Source organism: Chiloscyllium punctatum, chromosome 11 (genome assembly GCF_047496795.1).
Source record: "Chiloscyllium punctatum isolate Juve2018m chromosome 11, sChiPun1.3, whole genome shotgun sequence".
NCBI lineage: Eukaryota > Metazoa > Chordata > Chondrichthyes > Orectolobiformes > Hemiscylliidae > Chiloscyllium > Chiloscyllium punctatum.
The window spans coordinates 9,071,833-9,088,717 of record NC_092749.1 but is presented as its reverse complement, the minus strand read 5'-3'; the positions used below and the strand labels follow the sequence as shown (position 1 = coordinate 9,088,717).

The following is a 16,885-nucleotide window of genomic DNA, read 5'->3' as shown; positions in this document are numbered from 1 at the left end:
AGGAATTTCTTCACTTGGAGGGTGGTGAATCTTTGGAATTCCCCACCCTCAGCGAGCTGTGGAATTTCAATTTGGTTCAGACAGAGATTGATAGATTTCTGGAGAGTAATGACATCAAGCAATATGGGAACAGTGCAGGAAAGTGGTGCTGAGGTGATAACTGGCCATGATCATATTGAACAATAGACAGGCTCGATGGGCAGAAAAGTCTACTCAAATTTCTAAATTCTAGGTGGCTGCAAAAATGTGGTTGCCTTTTTTCCCAATTGTCCTCAGGATGTGGCATCACTGATTTGATATATTATTGTCATATATACTGCGATACGGTGAAAAGTATTGTTTTGCAAGCTATCCAGACAAACTGTACCTTTTATATAAGTACATCAGAGTAACAGAACAGAATTTAGAATATATGGATATAATGGATCAAATGTTGTCCACCCATTAACCCAGCCTGCCCTTCCTGCTGCCTTGGGAAAGGTACATGTGACAACAGTAAATCAAATCAGATTGGAAATCTTCAAATGCTGCACTTCATGTGCTGTAGGTAGACCAGCAATTCCCTTAGGAAGGGAGTTCCAGGATTTTGACCCGCAACAGTGAAGGAACAGCGACATAATTCCAAGTCAGGATGGTGAGTAGCTCAGAGAACTTGCAGGGGGTGGTGTTCCCATATACCTGCTGCCCTTGTCCTTCTACAGAGTTAAGCTGCATGCACCAATTTGAGATGATCATTTGAGAAATCTGAACTACCCTGCTTCATCTCATTTTAGTAATTCCCAAATAAATATTTTGTTTTCTTTTACCATATATGCTCAAGTAATGGTTGATCTTGCGGATAAGTTGACTTGTGGCCAAAATTCCAAACTTTCTGTACTTGCAACCTTCTCATTGATGAATCGAACTTGTCCTGGTACAATCCTACGTTGTAGAAATGGACAATTTCCTTTGAGATGAACTGTTTAGCTCCTCATCACAGAATCACAACAATGTAATGGCATAGGAAGAGGCCATTTGGCCAATAATGCCTATGTGTTTTCAAATGAGGATCAATTTCCTTATACCCTTGGACACTGTTTCTATCCAAATAATCAGGCCTGTTATGTATGTGAATACATGAGACCAAGGCACCACCTACAGGAGCAAGAGTAGGCCATTCTGACCATCAAGTCTGCTGTGTCATTCAATAAAATCAAAGTTGATCTGACAATCTTCACAATACTAATCTGGAGGAGCCCAATGATAACCACAGCCATAAAAACCCATTCTGGTTCAGTAATGCCCTTACCTGGTCTGACCTACATGTGATTCCAGAACAGCGGCAATGTTTTAACGTCCTCTGGGCAATAACTGCTGGCCTGACCAGCGATCCTAAAGAATACAGAAACATGGTGAATGATGATGTCACAATGACAACAATGTTGATGATCTGTGATGCAACTCGAGAAACAGTTTGGGATGGTAGTGATTCTTCAGATGAAGAAAGTAGTTGTTTTTCTTTAATGGATTTTTGGCACCTATTCAGTGCATTGTTCTATTTCTACATTGTATATTGCTGTGGGGGAGAAAAACTGAAATTTTGATTTTCACTTTTGTTTTGGAATTTGGTAAACTTCTCCAGTTGAAAATTTTCTGTCCATAATGGTAGAACTTTTACTTCATTTGAAAAATTTTGGTTTCTTTGTAGCTACTTTTAGGGGTTTGTTGGTCTTGACCCTCAAACTTTACAATTCTTTTTCCTTTATTGATGGGTAGGTTGCTCAGTTTTATGTAAGCAACTCTATGATGGTGAGATAGCCTCTTTCCATGCTGTAGGGATTCTGTTCAGCCCATTGAACCTGCACCAATGCTATCCTATCCCTGTCCCCTATCCTATCCCTGTAACCCTGCATTTTCCATAGCAAATCCACCTGACAACTTTGGACTGTGGGAGGAAACCAGAGCACCCCGAGGCAACCCACACAGACCCAGGGAGAAGGTGCAGAGAGTTGCCTGAGGGTGTAATTGAGCCCGGGTCCTTGGTACTGTGAGACAACAGTGCTAACCACTTAACCCCCCCCCCCCCCACTAGAAAAATGGGAGAAGGTGCATTTGAACTGTCATAGAGTCATAGAGATGTACAGCATGGAAACAGACCCTTGCATGGATGGAGTTGCTTGTGCTTGGGTGATGTTCTGCGCTATCTTGTGAACACGACTGATGAATCTGGCATTAGTACATGTCCTGACGGCTTGAATGTACATGTCACACCTCAGGCAGCAGCCTTCTAGAGGGGTCCTGTTTGACTCTTTCTTCTTTAGTCACTGCCCCACGGATCTGTCTGTCGACTGTTCCGGTTCGTTGGTTATCTCGTTGGGTTCATTGTTGACACCTTGGGTTCGTGGAAGAATTCACGGAGCCTCGTTCGCCTGATGAATTCCTCTGTGTCTGTTAAGAGACCGATGGAGTCCATTCTGGGATTGGGGCAGAAGTTGAGCCCTCTGCTGAGAACTTCAATTTTGTCCAGTCGAAGGGTGTATCCAGACACCCGTTGACCGGACGATGGATTTCCCTCTGATAGTACCGGTTTGGTGACTGCTGGTGGTGATGCTGAATTTCTCCAGTTTCCTCTTCTTGGTTATGTGCTTAGTGTGCACGTGGATGGTATAATTCCATTGCCTCATCTGCTTGGCAGTGTCTTGTAGCAGGTCCACTGTAGCACAAGCTAAGAATATGAACTCTATCTGGATTTTAAGCATGTGGTGTCTGCTGTAGAGCTGGTATGTGAGATAATTGAGGACTGTGCGAGTCCACCCCATTCCAACACAGCACCTCCTGACTCAAGATTCAGACTTTGTAATACACATTCTATGAGTAAATACAATAGGTTTTGATTGGAATTAGTTTTTTTTTTGGTTTTGAAGTATGGAATCCACTGTCCATTATGTATTAATGGCACAGATTGTCTCTGTGTATTTTACAGTGGTGGTATTTGTTTAAAATCATCTTTGTTTTTTTTACCAGTGCCATTTGTGAGATGGTGTATAGTTGAATTGCCAGTATCATCTGTGCAATGATCCCTGAACTGGTGAGTCTGCCCTTTTAAGGAATGCTGAGTGTACAGAAATCGCCAAAGTAACATGTGCCCTTTTTCAGTGACTTTGTTCTCCTGGGTTGATCCTGTGATTGCATTTTCCACCTCCACCCACCCTTACCCCGGGGGGCGGGGGGGTTATGAATGCTGATTCATTAGGCACATTGCCAACATCCAGCCCAAGACCTTCTGTACAGTGAAGTGGCCTACAAGGTGTCACAAAGCTTTTTTTTTTCTCTAAAAGCTGTTCCATGGCTCAAGGAGACTCTGTCCTTGATTTTTTTTTCAAGAGGGTAAATAAAGCAGGATGGGCTCCAATCAGTCTGGTTTGGTACAGAGATGAAAAGGATATTGAGGCCTTTTTGTTGATATATAAACAGATGAGACTTCAGGCCAAAGTGGTCACATCTTAGAAGTGACCTGTATAATGAAAGGGGAGTGTCAGTTCTCGGGCTGAGAAGTTTAATTCAGTTCAGAACTGGCTGGTAGTTCAACAGTGAGCTGTGTGGAAACTCTCTGTCCTGCCCTTCTAACTTTAACCTGCAAGTTTCTAACTTTTTTTTGTACTGTGTTTTAAAGGGGGTTTGCTTATGGGACTGTTGTGTATATTCAGAACAGCATACTTAAGTCTAGTTTGGATATACTGAGTTCTGTAGAGGTCCTTTTATTCTGTTTTTCATGTCTCATTTGTAATTATATGAATAAACTTTTTTCTATTTTAAACCTGGTAGTCAACCTTGCTAACTTAAGGTAATTTTCACTGTACACTTAGCAAAACAAATTGCAAAGTTCTGGTCTGGTTTGCCTGTTCAAGAATGTTTTGAGTGGTCTGACCTAGTCCATAACCGATTGGGAGCTCTTGTGGGATTTTAAACAATGAGTGGTAGATGCTCGTGTCTCTATTTCGGGTGTTGGTTTGGTTGGGTAGACAAAGCTTGGGATAGTAATGGCTTTCAGTCACTAAAAGTTTTCTGGAAGTGGATGCGGTGACTTTGGAAGTTTTACAAAAGGTGAATACGACCAAGCTGCAGGAATTAGCTGACCAGTTGGGATTGGACCTGCCTGCTTCCGTGAGGATAGGAGAGATAATTACAGCAGTTGCTCAGCATTTAAACTTGCTGGAGAAACCATCAGAATCTGGATATAGGTTTGCTTGCTGAGCAGGAAGGTTTGTTCTCAGATGTTTCATCACCATACTAGGTAACATCATTAGTGAGCCTCCAGATGAAGCACTGATGGTATGGTCTGCTTTCTATTTGTGTTTAGGTTTCCTTGGATTGCTGATGTAATTTCCTTTGGTGACATCATTTCCTCTTTCTGGATTAGTGGTGCTGGAAGAGCACAGCAGTTCAGACAGCATCCAAGGAGCAGTAAAATCGACATTTCGGGCAAAAGCCCTTCATGAAGGGCTTTTGCCCAAAACGTCGATTTTACTACTCCTCAGATGCTGCCTGAACTGCTGTGCTCTTCCAGCATCACTAATCCAGAGTCTGGTTTCTAGCATCTGCAGGCATTGTTTTTACCGTCATTTCCTATGGTAATGTCATTGCCTTTTTTTTCTTGGAGGGTGGTAAATGGGATCCAAGTCAATGTGTTTGTTGATAGAGTTCCGGTTGGAGTGCCATGCTTCTAGGAATTCTCATGCGTGTCTCCGTTTGGCTTGTCCTAGGATGGATGTGGTGTCCCAGTCAAAGTGGTGTCCTTCCTCCTCTGTATGTAAGGATACTAGTGAGATTGGGTCATGTCTCTTTCTGGCTAGTTGATGTTCATGTATCCTGGTGACTAGATTTCTGTCTGTTTATCCAATGTAGTGTTTGTTACAGTTCTTGCAAGGTATGTTCTATGTTCTATGTATATTGTAAATGACATTAGTTTTGCTTGTTATCTGTTTAGGATATTGTGAGTTCATTAGCTGTACACACTGCAGCAAAGAGGAACTACGAAGAGCAGAGGGAAATCACCACCTGTACAGTGTATTCAAAAAGAATGGGTACCCAATGAACACAGTCCGTCGATTGATTTTTTTTTTCTCTCAGCAACAAACCCAAACAAGCAGACAGAACACGTCCAGAAACCCTCGCCACTCTCCCCTACATCAAATACATCTCAGAAATGATTACTCAGACCCCTTGGCATCATGGTAGCCCACAAACCCATCAACATACTAAAACAGCAGATAATGAACTTTAAAGACTGTACAGACAACAAGCAAAACTAATGTCATTTACAGGATCCCTTGCAAGAACTGTAACAAATACTACATTGGACAAACATGCGGAAAGACATGACCCATTTTCACTAGTATCCTTGTGAGTGGGTCACCAGGATATGCTTGAGGGGGACAAAGAAGTTAAAACGTCCAATGTTTTCATTGTAATAAAGTGGGCCACACAAAATCAGTGTTGGTGGGCTAGGAGAAAGCCAGATGTAGGAAAACTGGACAAGCCTGGAAGTTTTGTTGGACTAGTAACAAGGAGGTAGTTGAATTTTGTCAGACGTGTCATATGTGGCAGCTAATTGGAATACCGTACGCAATAATAAACCCTGCACCTTTCATACCTATTCCAGCATTTGAGGATCCTTTTCACAAGCGTCTTGATTGATTGCATAGTCCCCTACCTCAAACAAAAAGTGGGAATGAGTGTTTATTAACAATAATGGATCTGTCAACTAGATTTCCAGAGGCAATCACTTTATGCAACATCACAGCTAAAAGGGTTGTAGAAGAATTACTTAACTGTTTTACTAGATACAAACTGCCAATAGAGAACCCAGTCAGATAAAAGATTTAAACTTCACAGCCAAGCTATTCAAGGAGAAAATGAATAACTTGGGAGTAAAGCCATTCAAATCTACTCCGTATCATCTGGAATCACAGGGTACACTAGAGAGATGGCATCAAACACTGAAGACCATGTTGAGGGCTTATGGTCCAGATTACCCAGATGATTGAGGTAAGGGAATTCCTTCTGTACTTTTGTGATCAGAGGTGTATTGAATGAATTGACCAATTTCAGTCCATTTGAATTAATTATTGGGCATGAAGTAAGAGGATCATTAAAATTGATTAAGGAGAAATTAATCATTCAGAGTCCACCCATTTGGACTGTGTCATTTTAGATAACGATTAAGTAGAGCTAGTGAGTTGGCTAGACAGCATTTAAAAGTATCACAGCATAAAATGAAACAAGCGGATAAGAAATCGCAAACGTGCAATCTTGCAATTGGGGATAAGGTGTTGGTGTTACTTCCAGTAACAGGTGAGCCTTTAAAAGCAAGGTGTAGTGGACCATATCAAATTGAGAAGAAATTGTGAGGTGAACTACTTACTAAAAACTTGAGACAGGAAGAAATCTCAGTGTGTCATGTGAATATGCTCAAGGTATTTTAATAAGGAAGGAAAGCAAGAGGGGAAGGAAGAACCAAGTTCAGAGGATTCTGAATTGGACATTCCTCAAATCAAATTGGACAATGAGGAAGTTGTCAAAAATTGGGATAAATTGAGTTCCCTTCCACAACAAAGTTGAAATGACCTGAAAGAAGTTATACTGTCAGATGGGGAGATACGCAGACATAAACTGGGAAGTACTAACCTAATTGTGCATGATGTAGGTGTAGGAGATGCTGTTCCGATTAAGCAACATCCTATTGGCATAATGCTCTAAAGTTTGCACTGGTTCAGAAGGAAATATAACGCCTGCTTCAGGATGGTATAATCAGTGAGTTAGTGACTAGAACTCACCCATAAGCCAGTTGGTACCCAACGGTTATGTGTGGACTATCACAAAGTCAACGCCGTTACAAAGACTGATGCATATCCAATTCCACGGTTGGAGGACTGTTTCCAAAAAGTGGGACAAACAACTTACTTTTCTAAGTTGGACTGCTCAGAAGCTACTGGCAAGTACCTATGTCAGAGAGAGCAAAGGTGATTTCGACTTTCATAACAGCAAGTTATCAGTATCAGTTCAAAGTCATGCCATTTGGTATGAAAAATGCTCCAGCCACATTTGAGAGACTGACTAATCAGCTCATTGCCGGATTACCCAACTGTGTGGTGTATATTGATGACCTGGTGATTTTTAGTCACTCATGGAAGGAACATTTACAGCAATTATCGGACTTGGTCGATCGACTTCAGAAGGTGGTAAATGTGGCTAAAAGTGAATTTGCCAAAGCCCAAGTCACCTGGGCCATGTTATTGGGCATGGAAAATGGCCCCACCGGATGCAGAAATGAAAGTATTGGGGAATTATCCACGCTGCCGATGGAAAAAACAGTACTACGGTTCCTGGGATTGAGTGGATTTTCCTGAAAATTTGTGCCATACTTCAGCAGTGTGGCTGCTCCACTTACCGAATTGTTAAAAAAGGGCAAGAACTTTCAGTGGACAGTGGACTGTCAAAAGGCATTTGACAGCTGAAAACTGTGTTAACCACTGCCCCAGTATTAGCCGTGCTGGGTTACATGAAGACTTTCAAGGTGGCTATCGATGCCAGTGATGTGGGTGTCAGTGTGGTGCTCCTGCAGGAGGATGACTAGAGGATAGAAAGACCCATCGGGTATTTTTCCAGGAAGTTGAACGTTCATCAACAGAAATGTGCACCGGTCGAGAAAGAGACTTTAAGCGTGGTGTTGCCATTACAACATTAGTGTTTATATTACCCACAATGCATCTGAGACAATCGTATACACTGATCATAACCTACTGACATTTGTGGAAAAATTCAAGGACAAAAATGCCATGTGTTCAGATTGGCTGCAACAACAAGCTCATTCAGTTTGACAACTGTGCATGTGGCCGGTCGTGAAAACTTGATTACTGATGCGTTATCGAGACTCTAATGAGATATGGAGGCATTAGGTGGCGGGTGTACCGTGGCCTGAATTTGGGCGCGGTTATGCATGTTTGCGTGTTTACAGTTAGTATAGTGTATATGTGTGTTGTGACTACTAACCAGGTTTTTGAAGGGTTAACAATGAAGCCATATTTTGGTATTGATTGTTCTTTTTCTTTTGGGGGGGTGGGGGGGAGATACCACATCACATCGCATCACATCACATGCTGGGTTCTGATCAGTCTGGTTTGGTATAGAGATTGAGGCCTTTTTGCTTGTATGTAAACAGATGAGACTTCAGGCCAAAGTGGTCATGTTTTAGAAGTGACCCATATAATGAAAGGGGAGTGGTCTGCTCTCTAGCTTAGATTAGAGTGGTGATGGAAATGCACAGCAGGTCAGGGAGCATCCGAGGAGCATGAAAATTGACGTTTCAGGAAGGGGCCATTTCCTGATGAAGGGCTCCTGCCCAAAACATCGATTTTCCTGCTCCTCTGATGCTGCCCGACCTGCTGTGCATTTCCAGCACCACTCTAACCTTGACTCTAGTCTCCAGCATCTGCAGTCCTCACGTTCGCCTCACTCTCTAGCTTAGCTGTGCAGCTTAGTTCAGAACTGGTTGGGAGTTCAATAGTGAACTGTGTGGAAACACTCTCTCTCCTGCCATCTAACTTCAACCTGTAAGCATCTGACCCTTTTTTATACTGTGTATTAAAAAGGATTTGCTTATTGGGACTGTTGTGTATTGTTGTGTAAATTCGGAACAGCATATCTAAGTCTAATTTGGATAGACTGAGATCTGTCGGGGTTCTTTATTCTGTTCTTCGTGTTTCATTGTGTAATTTTGTGAATAATTATTTTTTTTGTCGGTTTTAAACCTTGCTAACTCACCCTCTGGGTAATTTTCACTGTACACTTACCGAAACAAATTACAAAGTTATGATCTGGGGCTGCCTGCTTAAGAATGTTTTGAGTGGTCTGGCCTAGTCCATAGCAAAGGACCAGTGCAAGTGAGGTATGAAGACATTGAACTTTGAGCCAACATTGGCTGTTGGCTGTCACCTTTTTTTGGAGTTTGACATTTTAGAAGGGGATTGGAAGAGGTGGGCAGAAATGTAACCAGAGACTCCCGTGCCACAGGGGCTGCTGTGGAACTCCAGGCAATGTTTACCAGAGTGGAGCAGCACAATGCAACCCATCCTTTTCCCAGATTGTTAGGAGAAACCATTAGTGAGTGGCATGTTTGTACACTTCCATTTGCACTCCTTTTTCTATCTGATCAGTTGAATTACACATATCAAGAGAGAATTACATATGTCAAGAGTAAATAAAAAATTAAAATCTCTGCAATCCAGGGACACATGCCATCACACAGAGCAATTTGAAACTGTGAAGTTTTTTTTCCACCTAGTAGTCTTCTGATGCTGGAGATCAATTAGGTGTTCCAAAACTGAGAGCTATGATTTTGGTTGGGTAGAGGTACAGGAGTCAAATTTCTTTTTGAGTGCCTCTCAATGTTCTTGAAGACTTTGTTTGTTTTTCATTTTCATTTTCAGGGACTACTTTTCATTTCATGTTAGAAAGTGGACACGTTTTGTTGAAGATTCTCAGTTTCCTTCCATCAAGCCAATTCACAAGAATTCAAAAGTAATGGGAAAACGATGCTGTATGAGAGAAGAGTGCTGGTTGGTTGACTCAGGTAGAGGTGTTGTTACAGGCGTGCATCAGTTAACATTTTTAGAGTGGGTGTAGATGGATTCTTGTTCGGTAAGGGATCGAAGATTCATCAGGGACAGAAGGAATGTGGAATTCGGAACACAAGTTCAGCCAGAACCTTAATGAATGGAGGTGTGGGCTTGAAGGGCCAAAGGGCATACCTCTGTCCCTAATTTGAATGTTTATGATGATCATGTGAGGTATATGGTACAATGAGTTGGTCTCAGAGAGACAGAGAGAGAGAGATTGGAAGAGGTTGTGTGACTGGTATAGAACTTGAGCACCAGTCTGAAACAAAATAAAGAATTGTGGATGCGGGGGATCTGAAACAAAAACAGCAATTGCTGAGAATCTTGCCAGGTCTAGCAGCATCTGTGAAGTGAGAAAAATCGAGTTAACATTGACACTGGTGACAGTTTCGCTGGCATTATGAATCATTGACCAGTAAATACCAGTTGAGAACAAATACCAGTTGCGCCAGGGAATCCAATATTTGTCATTGCAAAAGATGCTCAGATATGAAGTGAAAAGTCTTGACCAATAATGAATAGTTAATGATTAACTGGTAATGAGACAAGTTGGCTTGTGGACTGGGATAATTATTAACCAAGCAGCACTCTCCTCTCATTGTGTAAACACTCTTGTAAATTGCTCTGATCAGTGCCAGAGGGAAAGTTTCAATAATTTTTTTTTCACAATACTTAAGTCTGTACTACCAAGTGTACTTGGTGTATTAAGTATTTTAGCCTCACATAGAAGCTGAGTTAGAAGAATTCAACAATATTCTCAATAATTATCATCATCAGACCATCAAACATACAGCTACAACTGACCAGGAAAGTATTCATTTCCTAAACTGCATATGAAACAGGCAGAAGGTAGCAACAAAAGTTAAATCTGACACTCTGTTTAAAAAGCCATTGCAATAAACATGTTCTCAACTTGCTGTCAAAGTCAGAGCTAAATGTTGATGGATTTCAGGACTAGGAGCATATTTTAAGGTGAAAGGAGAGAGATTTTTAAAAAGGGCATGAGAGAGTGGTTTGTTTGTGGAATGAACTTCCAGAGGAAGTGATAGATGTGGGTACAGTTACAATGTTTGAGACATTCGGGTAAGTACATGAATAAGAAATGTTTGGAGGGATAAGGGCCAAGTGCAGGCAGGTGGGACTAGTTTAGTTTTGGATTGTGGTTGGCATGGATTGGTTGGACTGAAGGGTCTGTATGTGCTGTACAATTCTGATATTCATAGTTTCTGTGATGCTTTGAGATGTGACAGGACAGAAATAGAAATGTGGCACAGTTTTATTTAGTTGACAACATTCATCACAGTAGTGTCTACTGGTTACTTTGCTGTAAGGTTAAAACCCCCTCTTGCCTCGTTTTCAGCCTCTCTCCCTGGACCCAGCCTCCTTGTCTCATTATTGGACCAGACTCTGCACCTTGTACCTAAGCATCATTTGCAAAGTCAAATATTGTGTCTGATGTTTACCTGTTTAATGATTCATAATGCTAGTCAAAGTCTCAGACTGCCACTCAGGCTCTGTCCCTATTGCATATGGACACAGTCTTTCAATCTCTGTCTCTCTCTGACTCACTGTGCTGCATACCTTGAATCATGTGGGTGATCTTGAATATTTTTCAAAAAATTAACTGTTACTGTTTTTTTGTAATATTTGCTGTTTAATTATGTTTGACTTAATGAGTTTTCAGAGTTATTTTTATCGTTTTCCATTATTTAATTTGTATGGAGGCGTGTGTTCCTGAACAGGATTAGCTACTGATTACCTCTGAGTTTTGATTTGGTGACCACTGGTGTCTGGAACTGTGTAACTTCTAATAAACAGGTGTGAGCTCATTATCCAGTCTGTGATGAACTGATTTATCTGAGCTGGGTTGTCCTCTTGCCTCCTGAAAGTACAGATTGTTTATGTCCACAGACAGAGTCAGTTAGATTAGATTACTTACAGTGTGGAAACAGGCCCTTCGGCCCAACAAGTCCACACCGCCCCGCCGAAGCGTAACCCACCCATACCCCTACATCTACATTTACCCCTTACCTAACACTATGGGCAATTTAGCATGGCCAATTCACCTGGCCTGCACATCTTTGGACTGTGGGAGGAAACCGGAGCACCCGGAGGAAACCCACGCAGACACGGGGAGAATGTGCAAACTCCACACAGTCAGTCGCCTGAGGCGGGAATTGAACCCGGGTCTCAGGCACTGTGTACTTTGTGTACTTTGTGTCCTTTGTGTACTTAAACTCATTGCCTTAAATGAAGAGACAAAAGCTTCCTGCTTGCAGTAACTATGCAGGTTATTGCAAACATCATCATGGACAGTCATTGGTCCAGTCAGCGAGTGTGGGTCCTCTGTCTGGGACTAGTCCATGCCACAATAGGACGTGGTTAATTTTTTTCACTTTTGGGATTAGTAATGTCACAGGCACAGGTTGGTATTCCTTACCTGTCCCTCATTTATGTTAAGGAACTAATAGTAGGTCACCACTTTCATACTTCTGGAGGTTCTTCCACAAAGAGGGGACGGTAAAGTGGAAATGGTTGCTGCAAGGAAATATCAAGGCTGGTTGAGAAATGAGATTGCCAGGAGGCTGGGAGATCACAGTGTCAACGGTGCTTTAACGTTTTACCTAAAATCAAATTAATTTAGTCTATGCCATGATATGAGAAATTGGTCTGTTTTAGTTTGCTCCACCATCTGTCCCCCTGTTGTCTGTTTAATGAACGTGATTCTTGCTACTTTCTGCTAGGGACCCTCAAAAGGAGAATGGATCTCTCTCTCTGTGGCTGGAGAAGGGATGCTAGTCTCATGGTGACTCTGAACAAATATTTTCTGTTGTTTCGATAACTGTTTGTCTCTTTTTAACAGAATGAGTCGTCTCTTTGTTTTACTCGTTGCTTTCATCATAAAGCTGGCAGCTGCTCAGGGCTTTTCAGATGGTGAGTGTGGGGCTTTGTTTGTCCATCTGACTATAGCTTTAATTATCTGTGTCTGTCTGTCTGTCTGCCACTCCACAGCCCTTCTCCTCCCCTCAACCCTGGCTATTTCATTCCTTCTTGGATGATTCATCAGGTTTGATGAATCTTGCTAAGTCTCCAGTGCGATAGGTTCTGAGATGGCTCATCATTCAATGACTGGAGGGTCTGAGCTGTAGCAAAATGCCAAGATGGCTGCAGCTCTTCATCCTGGAGGCTGAAGGGTGACTTTATCGAGGTTCATAAAGTCATGAGGGGCATGGTTAGAGTGAAAGCCAAGGGCTTTTTTTTTCTCCACAGGGTAGAAGAATCCAAAGCTAGCAGGCATAGGTTTAAGTTGAGAGGGGAAAGATTTAAAAGGGGTAATGTTTTCAAGCAGAAGGTGGTACGTGTATGGAATGAGCTGCCAGAGGAAGTGGAGGCGGCTTGTATAATTACAACATTTTAAGAGGCATCTGGATGGGTATATGAATCAAAAGGGTTTAGAGGGATATGGGCGGCATGGTGGCACAGTGGTTAGCACTGCTGCCTCACAGCGCCAGAGACCCGGGTTCAATTCCCGCCTCAGGCGACTGACTGTGTGGAGTTTGCACATTCTCCCAGTGTCTGCGTGGGTTTCCTCCGGGTGCTCCAGTTTCCTCCCACAGTCCAAAAATGTGCAGGTTAGGTGAATTGTCCATGCTAAATTGCCCATAGTGTTAGGTGCAGGGGTAAATGTAGGGGAATGGGTCTGGGTGGGTGCGCTTCAGTGGGTCGGTGTGGACTTGTTGGGCCGAAGGGCCTGTTTCCACACTAAGTAATCTAATCTAAATGCTGACAAATGGGACTAGGTAAAATTGGGATATCTGGATGAGTTAGACCAAAGGGTCTGTGTGCTGTGGTCTGACCTCTCTACCATATTATGGAGAGGATGCTGCTTAAAGAGGCTGAGTAGGTAGGATGCTTGAAGGTTAATATGTTTTACCCGATACCGCAACTTTGTCTCTAACTGTTCCGAACGTTGCTTCTCGAAGAAGCCTTCTCCATTTTGATTAATCATGAGCCAGGAACTCTGAAGTCCATGAGGATGATTGAGCTCTCCCTAAACTGGTTCTGCTATCTAGGCAATCTTCTGCAATGACTAACTCTGTATACAGCACCTGCTTAGGGAGTCTGATCTCTTGCATACCAAATCAATTAGGTTGTCCAAATTGCAATTCTATAGGACACCAGGATCTCTACTGATGTTAATTCAGTTCTCTCTTTCTTTCTCTTTCTCTCTCTCTCTCTCTCTCTCTCTCTCTCTCTCTCTCTCTCTCTCTCTCTCTCTCTCTCTGCCCCTGATTGTATTTCTACTGATGTTAATCCAGCTCCCTCCCACTTGTCAGTATCTCAGTGAGAACAGTGCAATGATCCCCTGTTCCATGTTTGTTGCAGGTGGTTTGAAGATTAAATGTGTGGAGAATCAAATCACTGTCAAATTTGGAGAAGACCTTGTTATCCCTTGCTGCCTTCATTTTGTGAATGAACCCAGTGCCATTGCTTTCACTTGGATGAAGATGGAAACTATGGGAATTATCTACAATTACACAATGAGCCACAGCAGCCTGGAGGAGCAAGAACCCAGCTACCAAGACAGAGTTGATGTCTTTGGCAACGAGATTCCGAAAGGGAACGTGTCCCTGAGATTGAGGAATGTGACAATCTCTGACTCTGGTATCTACAAGCTCTCAGTTGCTACCCAATCCCAAAGCACTGAGACGATGGTTACTGTGGGAGTAAGAGGTAGGGAGCAGTGAAATTTATTATACGCACTGGTCTGAATCTCAATGGTACATTAACACTTGACCAGTCTAACAACTCAGTCTGTGACTTGTACTGAATTTCCCTGTTAATATCTTTAAGATTTTAATCACATCATTCTTTAACCTTCCAAATCGTAAAGAAAAACGACCTAATTTGAATAATCTCCAATCAAACACAATCCCTGAAGCGCAGGTATCATTCTTATGAACAAGCATTGTACTCCCTCCAAGGCCAGTATACTCCTGAGGTGTGGGGTCCAGATCTGCTCACAGTATTCCCAGTGGGATCTAACCAGCTTTTATGTAACTGCAATGTAAATTGTGCATCCTTATACTCCAGTTCACTCAAAGGCCAGCATTCCATTAGCTTGTTTGATTATTTTCTGCTGTCTTTGACATTTTAAAGTTTTTTTTGCACCTGAACCCACCCCCCCCCCCCCCAAGTCTGTTTAGACAACCTGTTTAATATTTTACTTCATACTATTTAGAAAGTATCCTAATCTAATCTTTTCAGTCCAAAATGATATCCTCAACTTGCTCACATTGGCTGAGTAGAGGCTTTCTGTGATAATAAAGCAGTAAATAGGAATCGAGAAGAGAGTGGCCTCCCTACAGACCTCCATTCTTTGACTATAACAAAAAAACCTAACTTTTGACACCTACAGAAGCAATTTAATGGTTTGGCTCCATTCGCAAGTGTCAATTAGAATCAAATAATCATGATTACAAATTGGAAAATTAGGAGTAAGATCTAGGAAACATTCCAGTGTAATACTGAGGGAGTGCCACAGTGTCGGAGCGTGGGCACTGAGGGCTTTGAAAGATGGTGCCGGTGCCAAAGATGTCAGGGGTATTTATATTTTAAAGGTCACAAGGACGTGATCTCAGAGTCACCACAGAATAGTGGCCATGTCCAAGCTTGAGACAGGGTAGAGAATGTTCGGAGGTGTTGAAGCAGTGTTAAGGGGCCCCTGGGGTTTCGATGGGCCATAATTAAAAGGGTCACTTGGCATGGAGCCACCATGTGAAACAGAAGAAACATGATGGGTGTTTTCTATTCCCTCACAGCTGTAGGTGCACAGCCGGTCATCCACTCATATATTTCTGATCAGGGCTACTCCAAACTGGTGTGCGAGTCGTCTGGATGGTTCCCAGCGCCGACTGTGATCTGGGAGAATGGCTTGGGGGTGCAGCTCACACAGTATGCGCACACAGAGACAATCAATGGCACTGGTGGGATCCTCCACATGAGGAGCACGATTGGACTAGACCATGGGCCGATCAGCAATTACACCTGCACCATGATCGACCAGCACCTGAATGAAGCCGTCTCGTTTGTGTTTGTTGTTCTGAGTGAGTATGGAACCTGAGATGGTAAAACTAAAGGCATGTCCGAGAAGCTGCAATAAGAACATCAGAACTCAGAGCAGGAGTAGGCCATTCAGCCCCTCGAGCTTGTCCCACCATTCCTAGCCTCTGACCTGATCTTGAAGCCACTGTACTTATATGGCTAGCTCAATTCAGACTCTGGCTAATAAAACACACTAAGATTTTGATAGTGGAAGAGTCAGTGATGGTAAAGCCATTAAATGTAGTCATTAGACTGTCTGTCTCTTATTGGAGATGGTCATTGCCTGGTTTAATTGCACTCTGTCTGACTGCCTGGCTGATTCTCATTTAATGTTGAAAAGTGTGTTGCTGGAAAAGCACAGCCGGTCAGGCAGCATCCGAGGAGCAGGAGAGTCGAAGTTTTGAGTGTGAGCATTTTATCAGGAATGAGCACATTCTTGAAGAAGACCTCATGCTCAAAACATCGACTCTCCTGCTCCTCCGATGCTGTCTGACCGGCTGTGCTTTTCCAGCAACACACCTTTTGACTCTGATCTCAGCATCTGCAGTCCTCGCCTGCTCCCGATTCTGATTAATCCTGAACTAACATGAGACTACTTTCCTCCACTTCCTGCCCCTGTTCTCTCCCAGTTGCAGGATCGCCTTGGAATATCGTGGTTGGCACGGCTGGGACCATTGTTTTCTCTGTGATTTTGGCTGTTTCCGTTTACTGGAGTTGGTAACAGGATAGAAAAGCAGCACAGGGTAGGTGCCATGTGCTGTCCAGTTACATGCAGTCATTTCGTAGCAGCCAGATGAGGCCATTCAGTCCCTCAGTTGCATTCTACCACTCCGATTGTGACCAATTTGCACCTCCGAATTTCTTTATCTGCTGTGGTTCCATCATCCTTGATATACAGAAGCAACAAAAAATAAATCCATGAAGCTCAATGTTTGGAAAGGTTTGCAGCCCCCTCAGTCCACGTCCTTTTTGTTGGAAGGAGGTCAAGGTACCCCTCCCCTTGGTGTGAGGAAGCACTTCCTGGCACAAGGCCTGAATGGCCTGCCTCCAATTTTATGGGTTTTTTTCCCTCCCTTGTTCTGGAGTTACCTTTCCCCAAACCCAGCAGAGAAAATCATCCCTCT

At 42.8% G+C, this 16,885-nt stretch overlaps 1 protein-coding gene across 1 annotated transcript in view; it reads left to right on the top strand.

The window, feature by feature from the left end:
* LOC140482647 (V-set domain-containing T-cell activation inhibitor 1-like) overlaps positions 1 to 16,885 on the top strand; it is a 43,861-nt gene that overhangs the window by 16,251 nt on the left and 10,725 nt on the right. The window contains exons 2-5 of the mRNA XM_072580152.1: positions 12,520 to 12,590; positions 14,043 to 14,390; positions 15,479 to 15,763; positions 16,391 to 16,504. Of these exons, the coding sequence (XP_072436253.1) occupies positions 12,520 to 12,590; positions 14,043 to 14,390; positions 15,479 to 15,763; positions 16,391 to 16,482 (796 nt within the window). The 3' untranslated portion in view covers positions 16,483 to 16,504. The remainder of the gene's footprint in view (positions 1 to 12,519; positions 12,591 to 14,042; positions 14,391 to 15,478; positions 15,764 to 16,390; positions 16,505 to 16,885) is intronic.